Genomic DNA, 17,607 nt, shown 5'->3' with positions numbered 1-17,607 from the left:
AGCAAAGTTACCAACCCAAATACATTTATGTCTAGGTCATTTATATATATATATCTCAAACAGCAGAGGTTCCAGCACAGATCCCTACAGAACACTGGACACAGACTTACAGCCAGAATATCTACCTTCCACCGCAACCCTATATCTTCTATGAATAAGCCAGTTATGAATCCATATGATCAAGTCATAATGAATCATATACACTTTAATCTTCTAGATCAGCCTACCATGAGGGACTTTATCAAAAGCCTTACTAAAATCCATGTATACAACATCCACTTCCCTACTTTCATCAAGCCATGCTGGCTATACCTAATTAGCCCATTCTCTTCTAAATGGGAGTAAATCCAATCTCGAAGAATTCTCTTCAATAGTTTCCCTAACACTGACCTGAGGCTCACTGGCCTATAGTTCTCTGGATTCTCGACTTTTCTCAAACAAAGGAACAAAATTGGCCACTCTCTTGTCCTCCAGGTCCTCGCCTGTGGCCACGGAAGAAACAGATCATTGTCAAGGACCATGTAATTTCCTCTCTTGCTTCCTTCAATAACCTGGGATAGATCCCATCGGGCCCTGGGGACTTATCCACCTTAATGTTCTTAAAGTGCCTCAGCATCAGCTCTTCTCAATGTCAAACTGCCCCAGCATATTTACTCCACACTGATCTCACTGTCCTCGAAGTCCTACTTGGTGAATTCAGATGCAAAGTACTCGTTTAGTTCCTCACCTACATCTTCCAACTCCAAGCATGGATTAACATACGTATAAAAAACCTTGGGACTTTCCTTAATCCTTCTCACCATTTACATTTCATTGCCTCTTTTGGCCCTTCTAATTGCCACTTGAGTTCTTTCATACTCTATATTCCTCAAACCCTATCTGATGCCACCTTCTTAAACCTGACATATGCCTCCTTTTTCTTCCTGACCAACTTTACAACTTCATCGGTCATCCACAGTTCCCTTATCATGCCATCTTTACCCCTCCTGCTCACTGGAACATGCTGATCCTACACGTTGTTTTCTGTTGAGTTGCCCAATAACAAATGCTCCCAATCTACACACATTTGCTCTTGCTTAATGACATTTTAATTTGCCTTGCCTCAATTAAGTCTTTCCCCAACACCCAGACCTGTCCCTATTCAAAACAATCTAAAAACAAAATGGTTCCAGGGGAATGGAGAATCGCAAGTGTACCCCCACTGTTTAAGAAAGGAATGAGGCAAAAGAAAGGAAATTATAAGCTGGTTACCCTAGATTCAGTGGTTGGTAAAGATTTTGGAGTTTATCATTAAGGATGAGGTTTCAGGGTACTTGGAAGCAGCATAGTTTTGTGAAGGAGATCTTGCCTAAAAAATCTGTTGATATTCTTTGAAGAAGTAACCATGATAGACAATGGTATTTATTCACAAAATGCTGGAGTAACTCAGCAGGTCAGGCAGCATCTCAGGAGAGAAGGAATGGGTGACGTTTCGGGCCGAGACCCTTCTTCAGACTGATGTCAGGGGGGCGGGACAAAGGAAGGATATAGGTGGAGACAGGAAGATAGAGGGAGAACAGGGAAGGGGGAGGGGAAGAGAGGGACAGAGGGACTATCTAAAGTTGGAGAAGTCAATGTTCATACCACTGGGCTGCAAGCTGCCCAGGCGAAATATGAGGTGCTGTTCCTCCAATTTCCGGTGGGCCTCACTATGGCACTGGAGGAGGCCCATGACAGAAAGGTCAGACTGGGACTGGAAGGGGGAGTTGAAGTGCTCGGCCATCGGGAGATCAGATTGGCCAACGCGGACCGAGCGCAGGTGTTGAGCGAAGTGATCTCCGAGCCTGCGTTTGGTTTCGCCGATGTAAATAAGTTGGCATCTGGAGCAGCGGATGCAATAGATGAGGTTGGAGGAGGTGCAGGTGAACCTCTGTCTCACCTGGAAAGGCTGTTTGGGTCCTTGGATGAAGTTGAGGGGGGAGGTAAAGGACAGGTGTTGCATCTCGTGCGGTTGCAGGGGAAAGTGCCCGGGGATGGGGTGGTTTGGGTAGGAAGGGACAAGTGGACCAGGGAGTTACAGAGGGAACGGTCTCTACGGAACGCAGAAAGGGGAGGGGATGGGAAGATATGGCCAGTGGTGGGGTCCCATTGTAGGTGATGGAAATGTTGGCGGATGATTTGTTGGATACGCTGGCTGATAGGGTGGAAGGTGAGAATGAGGGGGATTCTGTCCTTGTTACGTGGGGGGAGGGGGTGCAAGAGCGGAGCTTCGGGATGTAGAAGAGACCCTAGTGAGAGCCTCATCTATAATGGAAGAGGGGAAGCCCCGTTTCCTGAAGAATGAGGACATCTCTGATGCCCTAGTGTGAAACACCTCGTCCCGGGCGCAGATGCGGCGTAGACGGAGGAATTGGGAGTAGGGGATAGACTTTTTGCAGGGGACCGGGTGGGAAGAAGTGTAGTCCAGATAGCTGTGCGAGTCAGTGGGTTTATAGTAGATGTCAGTCACTAGTCTGTCTCCTGTGATGGAGATGGTGAGGTCCAGAAACGGGAGGAAGATGTCGGAGATAGTCCAGGTATATTTAAGGGCAAGATGGAAATTGGAAGTGAAGTGTATGAAGTCAGTGAGTTCTGCATGGGTACAAGAGGTAGCACCAATGCAGTCGTCGATGTAGCGGAGGTCGAGTTCGGGGATGGGGCCGGTGTACGCCCGGAACAGGGATTGTTCGACGTACCTGACAAAGAGGCAGGTGTAGCTAGGGCCCATGCGAGTGCCCATAGCTACGCCTCTGGTTTGGAGGAAGTGGGAGGAGTCAAAGGAGAAGTTGTTAAGGGTAAGAACCAGCTATGCTAGGTGGAGGAGAGTGTTTGTAGATGGGGATTGGCTGGTTCTATGGTCGGAAGAAACGGAGGGCTTCGAGACCATCCTTGTGGGGGATGGAAGTGTAGAGTGACTGGCCAATTGAGTCAGTGGATGTTGTTTACTAGGATTTTCAGAAGGTCTTTAAGGTGTCTCACATGAGGCTGCTAAACAAAATGGAAGCCCATGGTATATGAGGCAAGGTACTAGCATGGATAGGAGATTGACTGGCAGAAGGCAAAAAGTGGGTGCCTAGTAGTTTTCTGCGGGGGTCAGTGAAGCATCTACATTTCTTGTTATATATATTAATGATCTGGAGGATGGAATTGATGGCTTTGTGGGCAAGTTTGTGGGTGATACTAAGATGAAGGCTGCTGAAGGTACTGGCTCACTTATCTTCATTGATGATACAACTGCTGATGGTAGTAGCATAATGAATTCTGAAGTGCATAGACACATCCTATTTGCTCGTTCAAACAAATGCCTCAAAACTCATTGGCTGGTGGTTCATTGATCCCAAACATACTGCTAAAGCAACAAAGGAGTTTTTCAAAGCTAAAAAAATGGTCCATTCTTGAGTGGCCAAGTCAATCACCTGAACCCAGTTGAACATGTCTTTTATATGCTGAAGAGAAAACTGAAGGGGACTAGCCCCCAAAACAAGCATAAGCTAAAGATGACTGCAATACAGGCCTGGCTGAGCACCACCAGAGAAGACACCCAGCAACTGGTGATTTTCATGAATCGCAGACTTCAAGCAGTCATTGCATGCAAAGGATATGCAACAAAATACTGACCATGGCTACTTTCATTTACATGACATTGCTGTGTCCCAAACATTATGGTGCCTTGAAATGGGAAGGGGGGGGGGGGGGGTGACTACGTATAAACGCTGCTGTAATTTCTACATGGTGAAACCAAAATGTATAAAATGGCCTTTATTAAAATCTGACAATGTGCACTTTAACCACATGTGATTTTTTTTCTATTATAAATTGCAAATTATAGAGTACAGACACAAATAAATATATGATGGGTCTTTGTCCCAAATATTATGGAGGGCACTGTATATGTCCTATGGTTCCGTAGTTACAATCTCAATCAATGGCAGAATAAGCTTTTATTGGTGAATATTTCTGTGATTGGGTTTTTGGGAAACTATTCATGAAGGGGCTAGTAAGTATTTAGGTTGTATAATGAATGGAAGATTGTTTTGTATTAAAAGTGGGGAGGAGTTCAGCTGGTAGAAGCACTGGTAAGAAATGAATGTAGGAATGTAGGAAAATTATATCAGAAACAGCTGCAAAAAATTACATGTTATAGAATTGGGGAAAGTGCGGACATGAGTTCTTTTAAGAGATTATGAAGGAAAAAGCGAAGCATGCTTGAAAGCATACAGGACTTCTAAAAAGCAAATGTCAGCACATCGTGCATGAGAATTTGAAGCCAGAAGAGCTTTTCCATAAAAAGGCTAAACGAGTAAACGTTCTCCTTTCGCTTCGTCGTTGCTTAATACATGTGGTGGAGATATCATCTATGTCCAAAAACACCCATTAATTGGTACTAAATATACAAATTTGTTTACTTTAAACATGGCTGAAAGTAAAATCCTAGCCCACATTAAATAATTAGAAAGGTAAGCAGTTGTGCACATTGTATAATTAAATCTTTATTGTATACATATTTTTGGAGTATGTATTTATTTCCAATTGCACAATTTGTAGCAAAAGTGTAAATTCTGACTGGAGGAGTGAATCAAACCATTTGTTAAAAATGCATGTATAAAACTTTCCTATGAGCAGGTGATGGAGCGGTGCGCATGGAGAGCAGCACTGGAAACAGGGCAGTATCAACTATTGAGCAAAGCACTTCCAACACACAATAGCATTCGGTTACTGGAAAATGATGTGAAGGAAAATGGAGATATTAAAATTGAAAGGGAAGAATCCACGGAGCTTGATGGCAGGACCAATGGATATCACACCAAAGCTGGGTATAACTCATTTTTATTTTGTAAATATATGAACAGAAAATTTAGCTGAGTGTTTTAAGTTTTGATGGGATAAAAAATTATGCTTTTTTAAATTTGGTATATTGTTATAGTATCTTATACTGTATCTAAACTTATTTTGATGTTTTCTCAAGCCATGCTATGGCAAATCTCCTTACTAGTATGGGCTCAAGCAATTTACATTATCTGGGACCAGTCTTTGCATATCTAACAGAATTGGCATATGTTTGCCAAATGAAAATTGCCACCTACGTGCTCCTGAGATGTTAATGAGTTACAGGCTTAACAAAGGTTGAACCTGAAGGGCGTGTTTTGCATCTTAAACGGAAGAACCCTGTGTAGCTCAGTTTCACGAGCTCCTATTGCTTCTATTACTCAGTTTTTGTTTCAGATTTTCAACATCTACAATTTATCTTTTTAATTTTGATGTATTTCCAGTTTTTCTCTCTCTCTCCACAGATATTGTCTAAGCTGCTTTCCAAGGATTATTTTTAATTTCCAACTGCTTTGGTGTTCTTAAGTTCAATTCCAGCAGTTTATTTTTAATTTCTTTGACCTCTGTTCCAAATGGAGATTAGCTGCCATTGATTACCTACCCTTCATCTTCTAGTCTTACACCCTTTTCCTGATGATATCTTTTCCTGCCCTTGTATGAATGTTCAAACATGAACGTGCATAACTTTTACCAGTTCTGACGAAGGGCCCTCAAACTAAAATATTAACTTTGTTTCAGTTTGTTTAGAAGCTGCCTGATGTGCTGAACATTCCAATATTTTCTGTTTTCATATCTGCAGTTTTGATTCCTGCAGTCTCTAACTGAGCACTGGAACAGGGTAGATTCCCCAATTTAATGATGGGAATTCTAACAAATCCTTGTTGAGTCTGAATTATACAGCATGGAACTAGGCCCTTTGGCCCAACTCTTCCAGGCCAACCAAGTGCCCATCTAAACTGGTCCCACATCCCTCTGAACCTTTTTTATCCGTGTACCTGTTTAAATGTGTTTTAAACATTGTAATTATACCTGTAGAGATATTCATATATTTGCAACTCATTCCAAATATCCAAAGCCCTCTGTGGAGAAAATTACCCGGCAGTTCCCCTTTAAATTGTTCTTCTCTCACCTTAAATGTATATTTTCCAGTATTTGATTTTGCTTTTCTCCTCTCTAGGGGAACAAAACTGCCTATTCATCTTATCTTTGTCCATCGTGCTTTTACATACCCCTGAGGTCATCCCTCAACTTCCAGTGCTCCAGGAAAAAAAGTCCCAGACAACCCAGTCTCTTATACCAACCAGTCCCAGTGGCATAATTTTGAATCTTTTCTATACTCAGTTTAATGACATTCTTCCTCTCACTGGGTGATCTGAACTGCATGCCATACTCGACAAGTGTGATCTAACCAATGACCTGCACGATTACAACATGGCGTCCCAACTATTATGCTGATGCCCTGACTGATGAAGGAAAGCATGCCAATTGTGGCCTTCAGCACACTTATGTTGCCACTTTCAGGGAACTAAGTACCTGCATCCATAGGTCTCTCTGTTATACAACACTCTCCACGGTCATAACATTTTATTGTGCAATAAAATACACAATAAAATTGGAATCTTAACTGTGATCACTCCCAATAGGCAAATAGTCACATCCAGTACGTGCAATTAGAGAAGATCATAGTCAACCGTACAACACATGGGAGGGTTTAATTCTGTGATGTAGATTCAAAGAATTTGCCCAAGATGCATTGATGGCAAAGTATTTTTGTACTCTAAAGCTCATTAATGTGGCACTGACAGTAGTTTTCTTTGTTACAGGCCTTTGGAACCCAAGATTGAAACAAGAAGTTCTACCAGTCCTAATTCTTCCCGACAAGTAATAACTGTGGTGCGCTACCTGGCTGTTGCTTTGTTTCAGTTGGAACAGGGAATTGAACGCAAATTCCTGAAGCCACCATTGGGTTGGTAATATTTTAATAATTCAATGAACAGATTTAAATTTCAAATCGACCCTTGGCTTAAGTCCTTGTGTTTAACATTAGAAACTATACTTGTAAGGGATTGAGAGAATTTCTCAAGATCCTATTGCATTTGCACTTTTTTCACTCGGTTGACCTTTAACTCAATAAATATTCGTATATTCATAAAATGTTTTCCAAAGGGTAGAACTATGTTTCTTTTAGATGCTGTCCTTTGGAAGCCAAATAGGAAACCAAGGGTACCTGATCATCTATGGGTTGCCAGGAGGATGAGATACTTAGAGCTTTGCAGAATATTTACTGAAACTGGTTGAATGATTTGAGTTTATAATAAAGTCCAATTTATCCTGTTGAAAGGAGTTAAATAAACTTTGTAAAATTATTTTCTTGGTTACCTTTGTTATTAACTAATAATAATAAACCAAGAACATTGGTAGTTTAAAAGATTGTTTGAAAAAATTAGTTTGAGTCTTTTTTTTTGTATCAGTTAAGGCTAACTTTCGAAGATGAATTTTCTGCTAGTTACCCCAAAACAACACAAATTTGATGTTGCCTTCCACCACAGCTCTCGCTCTCAACTTCAGTACTAAAGTTTCCCTGTGCCCTGTTTAAAAAAAATTGAATGGGTTTGCTGCTCTTGCTTAATATGGGGCTCGTGCTTCTGTATCAATTCATCATTTGTCATTCTATAGGGAGCTTACTTGAAGTAACATTTTAGCGTGAATATTATCTTTATAATTGAGGGAAAGAATTAGCCAAAATGATCGAGCTATTGATTTACAAAATGGCAGATATGCTTTCAAAAATATACCCAGTCAAATAGCAAAGTTCAGAGGGCTTTGAATTGGGTTGTGACTCTGTGATGAAACATCTTACGAACTATGTAAGTCTATATGCATGTAATTAACATTGTGCAATACAGTACTGGTCATTGATATTCCAGCAATGATCAGTGTTTGTTTCTTTCTCCTCCCACCTTACCAAGCCCCCTCGCCATCTTTGATGTGCTTCTAATAAGCTTTAATGTGATACCAAGGTGCAAATTTAATTTAATGCATTCTAAAAATTATTCTACTTCTCGTATATGGAAAATCGTGTTTTAAAGTGTTATCTATATGTTCTAGCTCCCTGAGAGTAGCATCATAAGTTGATAGCAGTAAAGAAGGCATATGGTATGCTTGCCTTCAACGGTCAGAGCATTAGGTATAATAATCAGGAAGTCATGATGCAGTTTTATAGGATTTTGGATAGGTTACATTTGAGGCAGTTCTAATCACTCCATTACAGGAAGAATGTCGAGGCTTTGGAAAGGGTTAGAATTAGTTCACTGGGATGCTGCCTGGATTGGAGGGTATTAGCTAAAAGGGAAAATTTGGATTGTTTTCTCCAGAGTATTGGATGTTGACGGGAGACCAAATAGAAGTATATAAAATTATGAGAGGCGTAGATAGTCAGAACCATTTTCCCCATTGTGGAAATGTCTGAGATTAGAGGGCCTAGCTTTAATGTGAGAGAGGTTATGTTTAAGGGGGATGTGCAGTGCAGGCTTTTCACACCGTGCCTGGAATGTGCTACCAAGAGTGGTGGTGGTGGTAGCAGATAAGATAGAGGCAATTAATAGGCTTTTGAAATGACACATGGACATAAAGAGAATGGAGGGGTATTGATCACTTGCATCTTGGGACCATCGGTCTGAAGAAGGGTCCTGACCCGAAATGCCATCACTCTATGTTCCCCAGGAATACTGCCTGACCCGCTGAGTTACTTCAGCATTTTGTGCATTTTCTTGGTAAACCAGCATCTGCAGTTCCTTGTTTCTGCAGGTTAGTATAATTTGGCATCGTGTTTGATGCAAACATTATCCTTAAGTTCTTATTCTGGTGCTGTACTATTCTCTGAAATTTCCAGTTGCATTTTGGATGAGGAGCTCTGCAACACAACTTAAGCTTGCCAAAGCATTCAATGAACAGGTTCCCTTGTTGCAGTTCAGCCTTTGAGTTTTACCGTTTCAAGTGTTTTAAATATTGTAAGTTATTAAATTAGAAATGTTTTTGCTTGAAAGGGGACTCGGATGATATAAAAAAAGAGCATAAAGACAAGAAGAAGAAAGATGATAAGAAAAGAAGTGAAGATCAAGCCAGTGAGAAAGATGGTATGTATTTAGGTCTTCTGAGTCACTTGCAAAGAATGTTTGAAATTTTCAGATACAAACATTTTTGACCTTGTTGGAGACGGCACAATTTTCAAATATTTAAAAGAATCTAACATATGTCTGCCTGCAAGTGCAAGTTCAAAGGCTATTGGTATTAACTGATATGTGCTTGATGAGGCATATGAGAAATGTTGAGAGTTTAACTGACCAATTATTATGCAATGCCAACATTGTTATGCTGATGTATTAATTTCTGAGACCAATAGATGATGCAAATTTAGCAAACATTTCCTAAGGATTAGAAAATATGCTTTAATGTAGATCGTTTGGTTCTATATTACAAATTCTGCATCACAGAATGAACTAAATCATGCAGATTTGTATTTGTCACCCCGCGGCATCTCTGCTTCACAGGAAACAACCCCAGCCTGCCCTGTGAAACTTGTGAAAACTTTTGATCACAGGCTATATCCTGATGCATTTCCTCTGTGCGCTCTCTGGTGCAAAAGCATTTTTCTATTGTGTTGTGACCAGAGGTGCGCAAGATACTCCACCCATGTCCTAACCGATGCTTTATAGACTTGCACCATAACCTTGCTGCTTTTGTATTCTATACCCTGCCTGATGAAAGCCAGTATCCTCTATACTGCTTTCATGTTATCTACCAATGTGGACACCTTCACCAATCTTAACTTGTACACCAAGATCCCTCTGGTTGTCAATACTCCCTAGAGTCCAACTATTCATGGTGTACCCTTATTAGACCTCCCAACGTGCATCACCGTGCACTTGTCAGGATTAACTTCTTATCCAACACTGATCCCTGTAGTACAGAGCATTTCATTTGCAAAAAAAACTGCACCATTGTCCTCTTTTTTATCATGCGGGCAATTTTGAATCCAATTTGCTAAATTCCTTTGGCTCCTGTGGGCTCTAATTCTTTCCATGTGGAAACTGCTCAAAGGTCTTACTGAAGTCCGTATAGATTAAATTAACTGCCTTGTCCTCTTCAAAAAGAAAATTCAATTTTACCTTAACATCTACATTAAGTATGTTTAGATCTTGTGTTTGAATATAATCTTGTTCCTTTGCACTGATGAACAAAAGCCCACAGTCTAGCTTTTAGCTTTTCTTGATAGGACATGAATTCCATTGATTAATTCCTGCATTGTGAAGTATAGATCTGCGCCACATCTGCTCCCAAGATGAGGTTTTCCATTCTTGTACATCCGAGGTTCACTTTCTTTGGAAAATGTGGATTCCCCCCTGCTGTCATAGATGGGTCCCTCATCCTTGTATTTTGTATCCCATAGTTCTGCTCTCCCTCCTTCCATTGGTCCTTGATTTCAAATCCCAGTCTCTGCATTCAACACATTGTTCTGTGACATTTCCACTACCTTCAACTTGATCCCACCACCAGTCACATCTTCCCATCCCACCCTTTTCTGCCTTCCGCAGACACTGCTCCCTCCGCAATTCCTTGGTTCACAAATTCCGTCCCACCCAAACCACGCCCCTTCCCACGTACCACCCCCTACAACCACAGGAAATGTAACACCAGTCCCCATACCTCCTCCATCACATCCATACAGGGACCACAACAGTCCTTCCAAGTGAGATAGAGGTACACAAACACTTCCTTCTGTATTCAGTGTTTCTGGTGTGGCCTCCTTTACATTCGCAAGATCAAGCGTAGACTTGGCGAAGATTTCGTCGAACACTTGCACTCGATCCACCATGATCTGCTGGGTCTCCCAATTGCTCACCATTTTAATTCCTATTCTTGTACTGATCTTTCTGTCCTGTGCCGCCTCCATTGCCTGGGTTGAGGCCACATGTAAACTGGAGGAACAGCACTTCGTATTCCACTAGGATAGGTTAAAACCTGATGGTATGAACATTGAATTCTTCAATTTTACGTAACTAGTGTACAAACATCAACCCCCCCCCCCCCCCCCCTCCTTTTCCTATGCCCCACCTGGACTCACACACACTTCTCCCCTTCCATCTGCATTCCATTTCTGGCTTGACAATTTTGCATCTCTTCTATCCTTATCTCACACCTTTTTGTCTTCTCATCCCTGGCTTTTGTCCAACCATCCGCCTTTCAAAAACCTCCCTCACTTGCATCCACCTATCACTTGCCAGGCTTTGTCCTACCCCATTCCCCAGACATCAGTCTGAAGGAAGGTCATCCATTCTTTCTCTCCAGAGATGCTGCAGATCCTGCTGTTACTCCAGCATTTTGTGTCTATCTTTGATTTAAACCAGCATCTGCAATTCCTTCCTGCACATTTTGTCTACTCCACTACAAAATCTTCTCAAGGTATGTCTGCTTTGAAAAAGTTCTCTGAGTTCAGTAACATCCTCTCTCACTGCTCTCCCTCTGATTCCTCCTGCTAGTCTTTGCTTTCCCTCTCCATCCCCTCCCCCTTCCTAGTTCTCCGGCCATTCTTCCTGTCTCCGACTACATTTTATCTCGGTACCGCCCACCACCCTGACATCAGTCTGAAGAAGGGGGTGGGAGCTGCTTTACGTCCTCGTCGTCCACCCTGGGTAGTTCTACGGAACTGGCAAAATTTGCAGCAAAATGTCAACTACAGTACTCTGAAGCACCAATTGCCACTTTTGAATGTTGTAGTTGACATACGAAAGAAAGAGTCTGAAGAAGGGTCTCGACCTGAAACCTCACCCATTCCTTCTCTCCAGCGATGCTGCCTGTCCCACTGAGTTACTCCAGCATTTTGTGTCTATCTTCGATTTAAACCAGCATCTACAGTTCTTTCCTATACATTTTGTCCTAGCCCTCTTCTCTTACAGCTTCTTCCCCAACAATCAGTCTGAAGAAGGATCCTGACCTGAAAAGTTACCTATTCTTGTTCTCAAAAGATACTGCCTGACCTGCTGAGTTACTCCAGCACTTTGTCTTTTTTTCATAAATTAGTCCTATTCCTTCATGACTTTTTCCAATAACGATCAAACCACCGATGGTAAATTAATATACTTATCCCTCCTATCATTGAATAAAGATACCCCATTTATTGTTCCCCAGTCATCTGGTACCTCTCCTGCAGCCTGCAAATATTTAACAAAATCCCTCCAGGCACCATCAGTCTCCTTAATTGCCTCCCCTTGCATCCTTCTGTTTATCCAACATTTAGGCTCTAGAGATGCTTGATGTTTCCTCCTTTGCAGTGCTAACATGTAATATTTTACCAATTTCTCTTCCCCACATCCACTTCTTCAGTTAAAATTGACCTATGTAGAATATTAGTCAGCTTATTGGATAAGATTTTATCTTGGTTGTCCGACTTTGCATACAAATTGTCACTTCAATCTTTAATTGAGCCCACTCTTCTCCTACTTATCCTCGCCCTGTAATGCATTTAAAAAGCTTTGAGATTTTCATTATTTCCTGCCTATTAGAGATATTTCATGTCCCCTCTGTCTTTTCCTGGTCTCTTTAAGCATATCTCTAACTTACTGTACTCCTGAAGGCTTTCCTTGTTTCCAGTTCATCTACCTGCTTTTTTCTTTGTTCAGTCTTTGACATCCAGTGTTCTCTGGACATCATTTTCTTTCACCCTTGGAACAAAATACCCCTGAACTCTCACTATTTCATAATTAAATGCTTACCACTTGTAGCTTTTAAACCTGCCTGCAAGTAGATGCTTGCAGACTACATTTGCCAGATCCTATCTTATTAAAAATGGCCGCTTCCCCCCCCCCCCCCCCCCCCATTCTACAAATCCAAGATCTTAATTTGTGGACTGTGGCGGATCAGGCCACTACAGGACCATCCTTACCACCTGCCCAACTACATTAATTAAGAATAACCCTAGTACTACCACTTGTCTCGTCAAACGATTGACAAAAAAAAGACTTTTGGGTGAATTTTATAAATTCCACCCTCTCAGCCTTTCATATTAAATGATCTCAATTAACAATGATCAAATCCCCAATTAATATAACTGTCATCTTTGAATTGCGAATATTTGACCCTCTGTCTCATGCTGCCTATAGGAGTGAATCCTGTATTATACCTCCAGCAAACTTGGTTTGCTAGTTGACTGTATTCTGCAACTATCTTGTATGCTATTACCCTGCCAAATTAGTTTAAACCCTTCTCAAAAGCACTTGCAAACTTACCAGCAAGGAGGTTAGTCCCGTTTCTGCTTGGGTGCAATCTTTCCAGGTTGGATAGTTCCCAGCTTTTCTAGAAGTGGTCCCATTGATCCAGATATTTAAAGCCCTCCCTCCTATATTATCTTTTAGCACTCGTAAATGAGTTGTGGGTTTTGTCATTCCTGGGTACAAAAGCATCTGTGTGGAAAAGGGGAATAGTAAGAAGTTCTGTTGCTTGTTGAATCCTATGATATCAGTATGTAAGTTGAGGTCCTACAAAATAGATTTTCAGGAGCTAGGAAAATGTGGATATCTTTTGATTTACTCCCAGTACAACATGCTAGGATATCTAGTAACAGGATTACACCGCATGCATCTAGTATTATGCATGAGAAGGACTTCAGATTCTTGAAATATTGGGATCTATTCTAGGACATGATGAAACTACAACCTGTACAGGTTGCCCCCAATTTGGGTCGGGCCAAATGCCTTCACAAGAATGCTTGCATCTGGATTTAAACTAATTTGGGTGGCATGAGAATGGTTACACAACAATGAATCACAAGGTGAGAGGGGATAAATACAAAATGTCATCAAAAGATGTTACAAGTTTGGGAATTGGTTGGAAGGAGAAGTTGGTAATGGTGGAACGGGTGCCTTAATCTTAGGAATGTCGCAGATAAAACCAGTGGCTGAAGTGGCATTATAGTATGAAGGCTACAATGGAAAACTGTCTTAAAACATAGATGTCACTGTCAGGGATAAGGAGAGTAAATAAGGTTTACAGTAATGATCATCAATATTGTTTTGCAGAGAGATCAAAAAGTAATTACGTGTAAACAACAGAAATGGCTATCATGTTGAGTCTTTAACGTTGAGCCTGAAATGAAATCTAAAGGAACATTTTGAAAACTCTAAACTGAAATAGTGATCAAGGATATCACATACTTGAATAGAATATTTGTGGTGGTATAGTCAAGGAAAGTGGAAAAACCCTTAATTTACAAAGAAAGGAAACAATGGTAGATTTTTTTGGAGAATATGGTACAAGTGGCGTATGTTTTGATTGGACACTAAAATCTAAAGAGTACTCTTTCTAATCTTTCTGCTTGATTGGGGTGGGTGCCAGAGTTGACAAGGAAAATATTAAAATCTTTGTAAGCGGCAGTGCAAATTTATTATGCAGATAAGCAATTAAATTGAATACTTGCATGACATTGTATTTTGGACCATCAACTATAAAAACGATGCATGGTAAACACTTCCAAATCTCCTGGTTAGGCCATAATACCCAGTGTACACATCAGATCAATGTGGTTGAGGTAAAATATTAAGATTATGAAGAAGATGCAGAGAAGAATTGCCAAGGTGAACCAAGGGATGTGAAACTTGTGTGGAAAGATTAAATAAGATTGAGTTCTTGAAGCAGAGGTTATAGGGAATCCTAATTAAGCCATTTGAAAATATAGCATGTTTTTAAGGAGACATTAGGGAGAAACCTGTTTAAATGGGAATTTTTCGCAGCATGAGTTGTTCAGATTTTCTAATCAACTGCCTGAAAGAGTGGCAAAATCAAATTCTATTAAAACGTTGAGACACTGGTCTTGCAGGGTAAGAATATATAATCTTTGACATAACTGCTTTGCCATGGATTTGTATAAGTCACCAGCTAACCTGGTTTTCAGTTGATGGTATTGATCTTGTGTGTGGTGATAAAGACAACAGGTTATTAAATATTTTTCATCATGTGACCTTGCATGAATGCTGGATTACAAAGTTCAAAGTATGGCAGCAAGTAGCGATACTGCTTACAGAATTCTACCAATCTTAGAAATTAGTTGTGCTTTATAGCACCATAAAGTTTACAATTGTAAATAAATGGTTTCAATATTCTTAGACTTAGATTTTTTTGAGAAATATAATGATGTATTGTGTTGCTTCAAATCAGTTTTAAATGTACTAAGGCTGCCTGCATTTTTCTATCCTGAAACCTAAGACATAAAGAAACTATGTAGCTGTAGAGATTGTGGAGGCATTTGTACTGATCTTTCAACAATCACTGGAGTTTGGAATGGTTCTAGAGGACTGAAAAATCACAAATGTAACTCCACTGTTTAAGAGGGAAGCGAGGCCAAAGACAGGAAATTAAAGATAGGCTGGTCAGTCTGACTTCAGTGTTTGGTAAAAGTCCTTTAAGGATGAGGTTTTGGGGTACTTGGAAACACATGATAAAATAGACCAAGTCAGCATGGTTTTATTAAGGAGAGATTTTGCCTGATAAATCTGTTGGAATTCTTTGAGGAAGTAACAAGCAGGATAGACAAAGGTGTCAATGGATGTTGGTCACTTGGATTTTCAGAAGGCCTGTGACAAGATGCCGCACACGAGGCTGGTAAACAAGGTAGGAGCCTGTGGTATTAGAAGCAAGGTACTAGCATGGATAGAAGATGGCTGATTGTCAAAGAGTGGGAATAAAGGGGGCCTAGTCTGATTGGCTGCCAGTGAGTAGTGGTGCTCCGCAATGGTTGGTAATGGGTCTGCTACTTTTCACTAAGATATGGAGATGAAATTAATGGCCTTGTGGCCAAGTTTGTTACTGATACATTAGTATCTGGAGGGGCAGGTAGTGTTGAGGAAGCAAGGAGTCTACAGCAGGACTTGGACAGGTTGGGAGAGTGGCAGATGGAATACAGTGTATCAAAGTGTACGGTCATTTACTTTAGTTGAAGGAATAAAGGTGTAGAAGTGTTGAGAACGATGAGGGTGGATTTAATTAAAACCTACTGGTTAATGAAGGTGGATGTGGAGAGTGTGTTTCCAGTAATGGCAGAGTCCAGGACCAAAGGACACTGCTTTAGAATCAAAAGAAGTGCCTTTAGAATGGAGATGAGGAGGTATTTCTTTTGCCAAAGGGTGGTGAATCTGTGGAATTCATTGCCAGAGATGGCGGTGGAGACTTGAGTCATTGGGTATTTTTAAAACAGATTGATAAGTTTTTGATTAGTAAGAGCATCAGGGAGAAGGCAGGAGAATGTTGAGAAGGAAAAATAGATCGGTCGTAATCAAATGGCGAAGCAGACTCGATGGGCCCAAATGGCTTCATTCTGCTCCTCCATCTTATGTATTGAAATAATGCTTGTTACTGTTAATTATTGGTAAATTAAGAATGCAATGAAAAGTCTTAATGTAAGTACAGGATTTTAATATCTATAATTTGTACACCATTCTGATTTTGGGATATATCGCTCATGATTGCTGGATTTAAATCCAGGATTCATTACTGAGCAACAGTGCGAGGACTGCAGCTGTTCAACATGTTTCACAATCACTACATCAGGTGGTTGAGGATGGGTAATAAATGCTAGCCTTGCCCACATCACAGAGCTGTTTTATTTTCCCAACTCAAAACTTGTCAATGTAACTTGTTTTTAAATTTTGGTGATAAGGGATCTAATTTACCATTTTTTATTCTTGTATTTTAGATGCTAGCGATGGTGGGAAAATACAGAAGACATTATTAGATCGCTGGAGAGAATCTCTTCTGGCATGTACCAGTTTAGCTCAGGTTTTCCTTCATCTCTCTACATTGGATCGTAGCATTACATGGGCTAAATCTTTACTGAATGCTCGCTGTAAGATCTGTCATAAAAAGGGAGATGCAGAGAACATGCTCCTGTGTGATGGCTGTGATAGGGGGCATCATACATATTGCTTGAGACCAAAAGTCAAGGTTTGTTCTTTGTACTTTAAAAACAAAACGGTATATAATCTATTTTCCACCATTTTCAAAATAAAATTCTTTAACATGGCCAATTTATCTCAGATCATTCCAGATGATGATTGGTTCTGCCCTGAATGCAGGCCAAAGCAGCGGTTCCGCCGTACAGTGGCCAGGCAGAGGCCCTCATTGGAGAGTGAAGAGGAAGAGGAGGATTGGGCTGAACTGCACAAGATGATGGAAATGCAGAGTGAAGATGATGAAAATGAAGCAATGGAAGAGAATGAAACTGAGAAAGAAATTGAAATAGAGAATAGGTATTTTTGGTTGCCAAATTGTTTTAAAACTTTTTTTTTTGTTACAATCTTATTGTTGGCTTTTGGTGCAGTTATCAACATTGTTTGTTAACTATGTAGAGTTTATGTGCTCCCTATGACCATGTTGGATTTATCTGGATGCTCAGATTTACTCCTGAAGAACAGCTGGCTGGTAGGTTAAGTTACCCCAAAGTAAGTGAGTGATAGAATCAGTCTAGTGTGTTGTGGAGTTGTGAAGAATTAATGGGCTTGTGAAAGAACAGAGGGATGGGATTGGTTCTGAGTGTTGGCGTTAACATTAAGAACGTACTGAAATCCAATGTTAATTACAGTTATCAACATTACTCTTTTGATCCCCATATCGCAACACCACAGGTAATTGCATTAGATCATGTACACTCTCAGGATCTTGTCAGCGGTGTTGTTAAAGTGATGATCAGCATCTCTGTTTAAAAAGTGCTGTGTA

General features: G+C 40.6%; 1 protein-coding gene across 1 annotated transcript in view; it reads left to right on the top strand.

Moving 5' to 3' along the window:
- The window catches only part of baz1a (bromodomain adjacent to zinc finger domain, 1A), a 75,355-nt gene that overhangs the window by 40,146 nt on the left and 17,602 nt on the right, over positions 1-17,607 (top strand). The window contains exons 20-24 of the mRNA XM_078406542.1: positions 4,642-4,832; positions 6,669-6,811; positions 8,892-8,981; positions 16,589-16,836; positions 16,930-17,141. Of these exons, the coding sequence (XP_078262668.1) occupies positions 4,642-4,832; positions 6,669-6,811; positions 8,892-8,981; positions 16,589-16,836; positions 16,930-17,141 (884 nt within the window). The remainder of the gene's footprint in view (positions 1-4,641; positions 4,833-6,668; positions 6,812-8,891; positions 8,982-16,588; positions 16,837-16,929; positions 17,142-17,607) is intronic.

The sequence above is a fragment of the Rhinoraja longicauda genome, chromosome 10 (assembly GCF_053455715.1).
Source record: "Rhinoraja longicauda isolate Sanriku21f chromosome 10, sRhiLon1.1, whole genome shotgun sequence".
Taxonomy (NCBI): Eukaryota; Metazoa; Chordata; class Chondrichthyes; order Rajiformes; family Arhynchobatidae; genus Rhinoraja; species Rhinoraja longicauda.
Note: the sequence above shows the minus strand (reverse complement) of the source record. Positions and strands in the feature narration are given on the sequence as shown.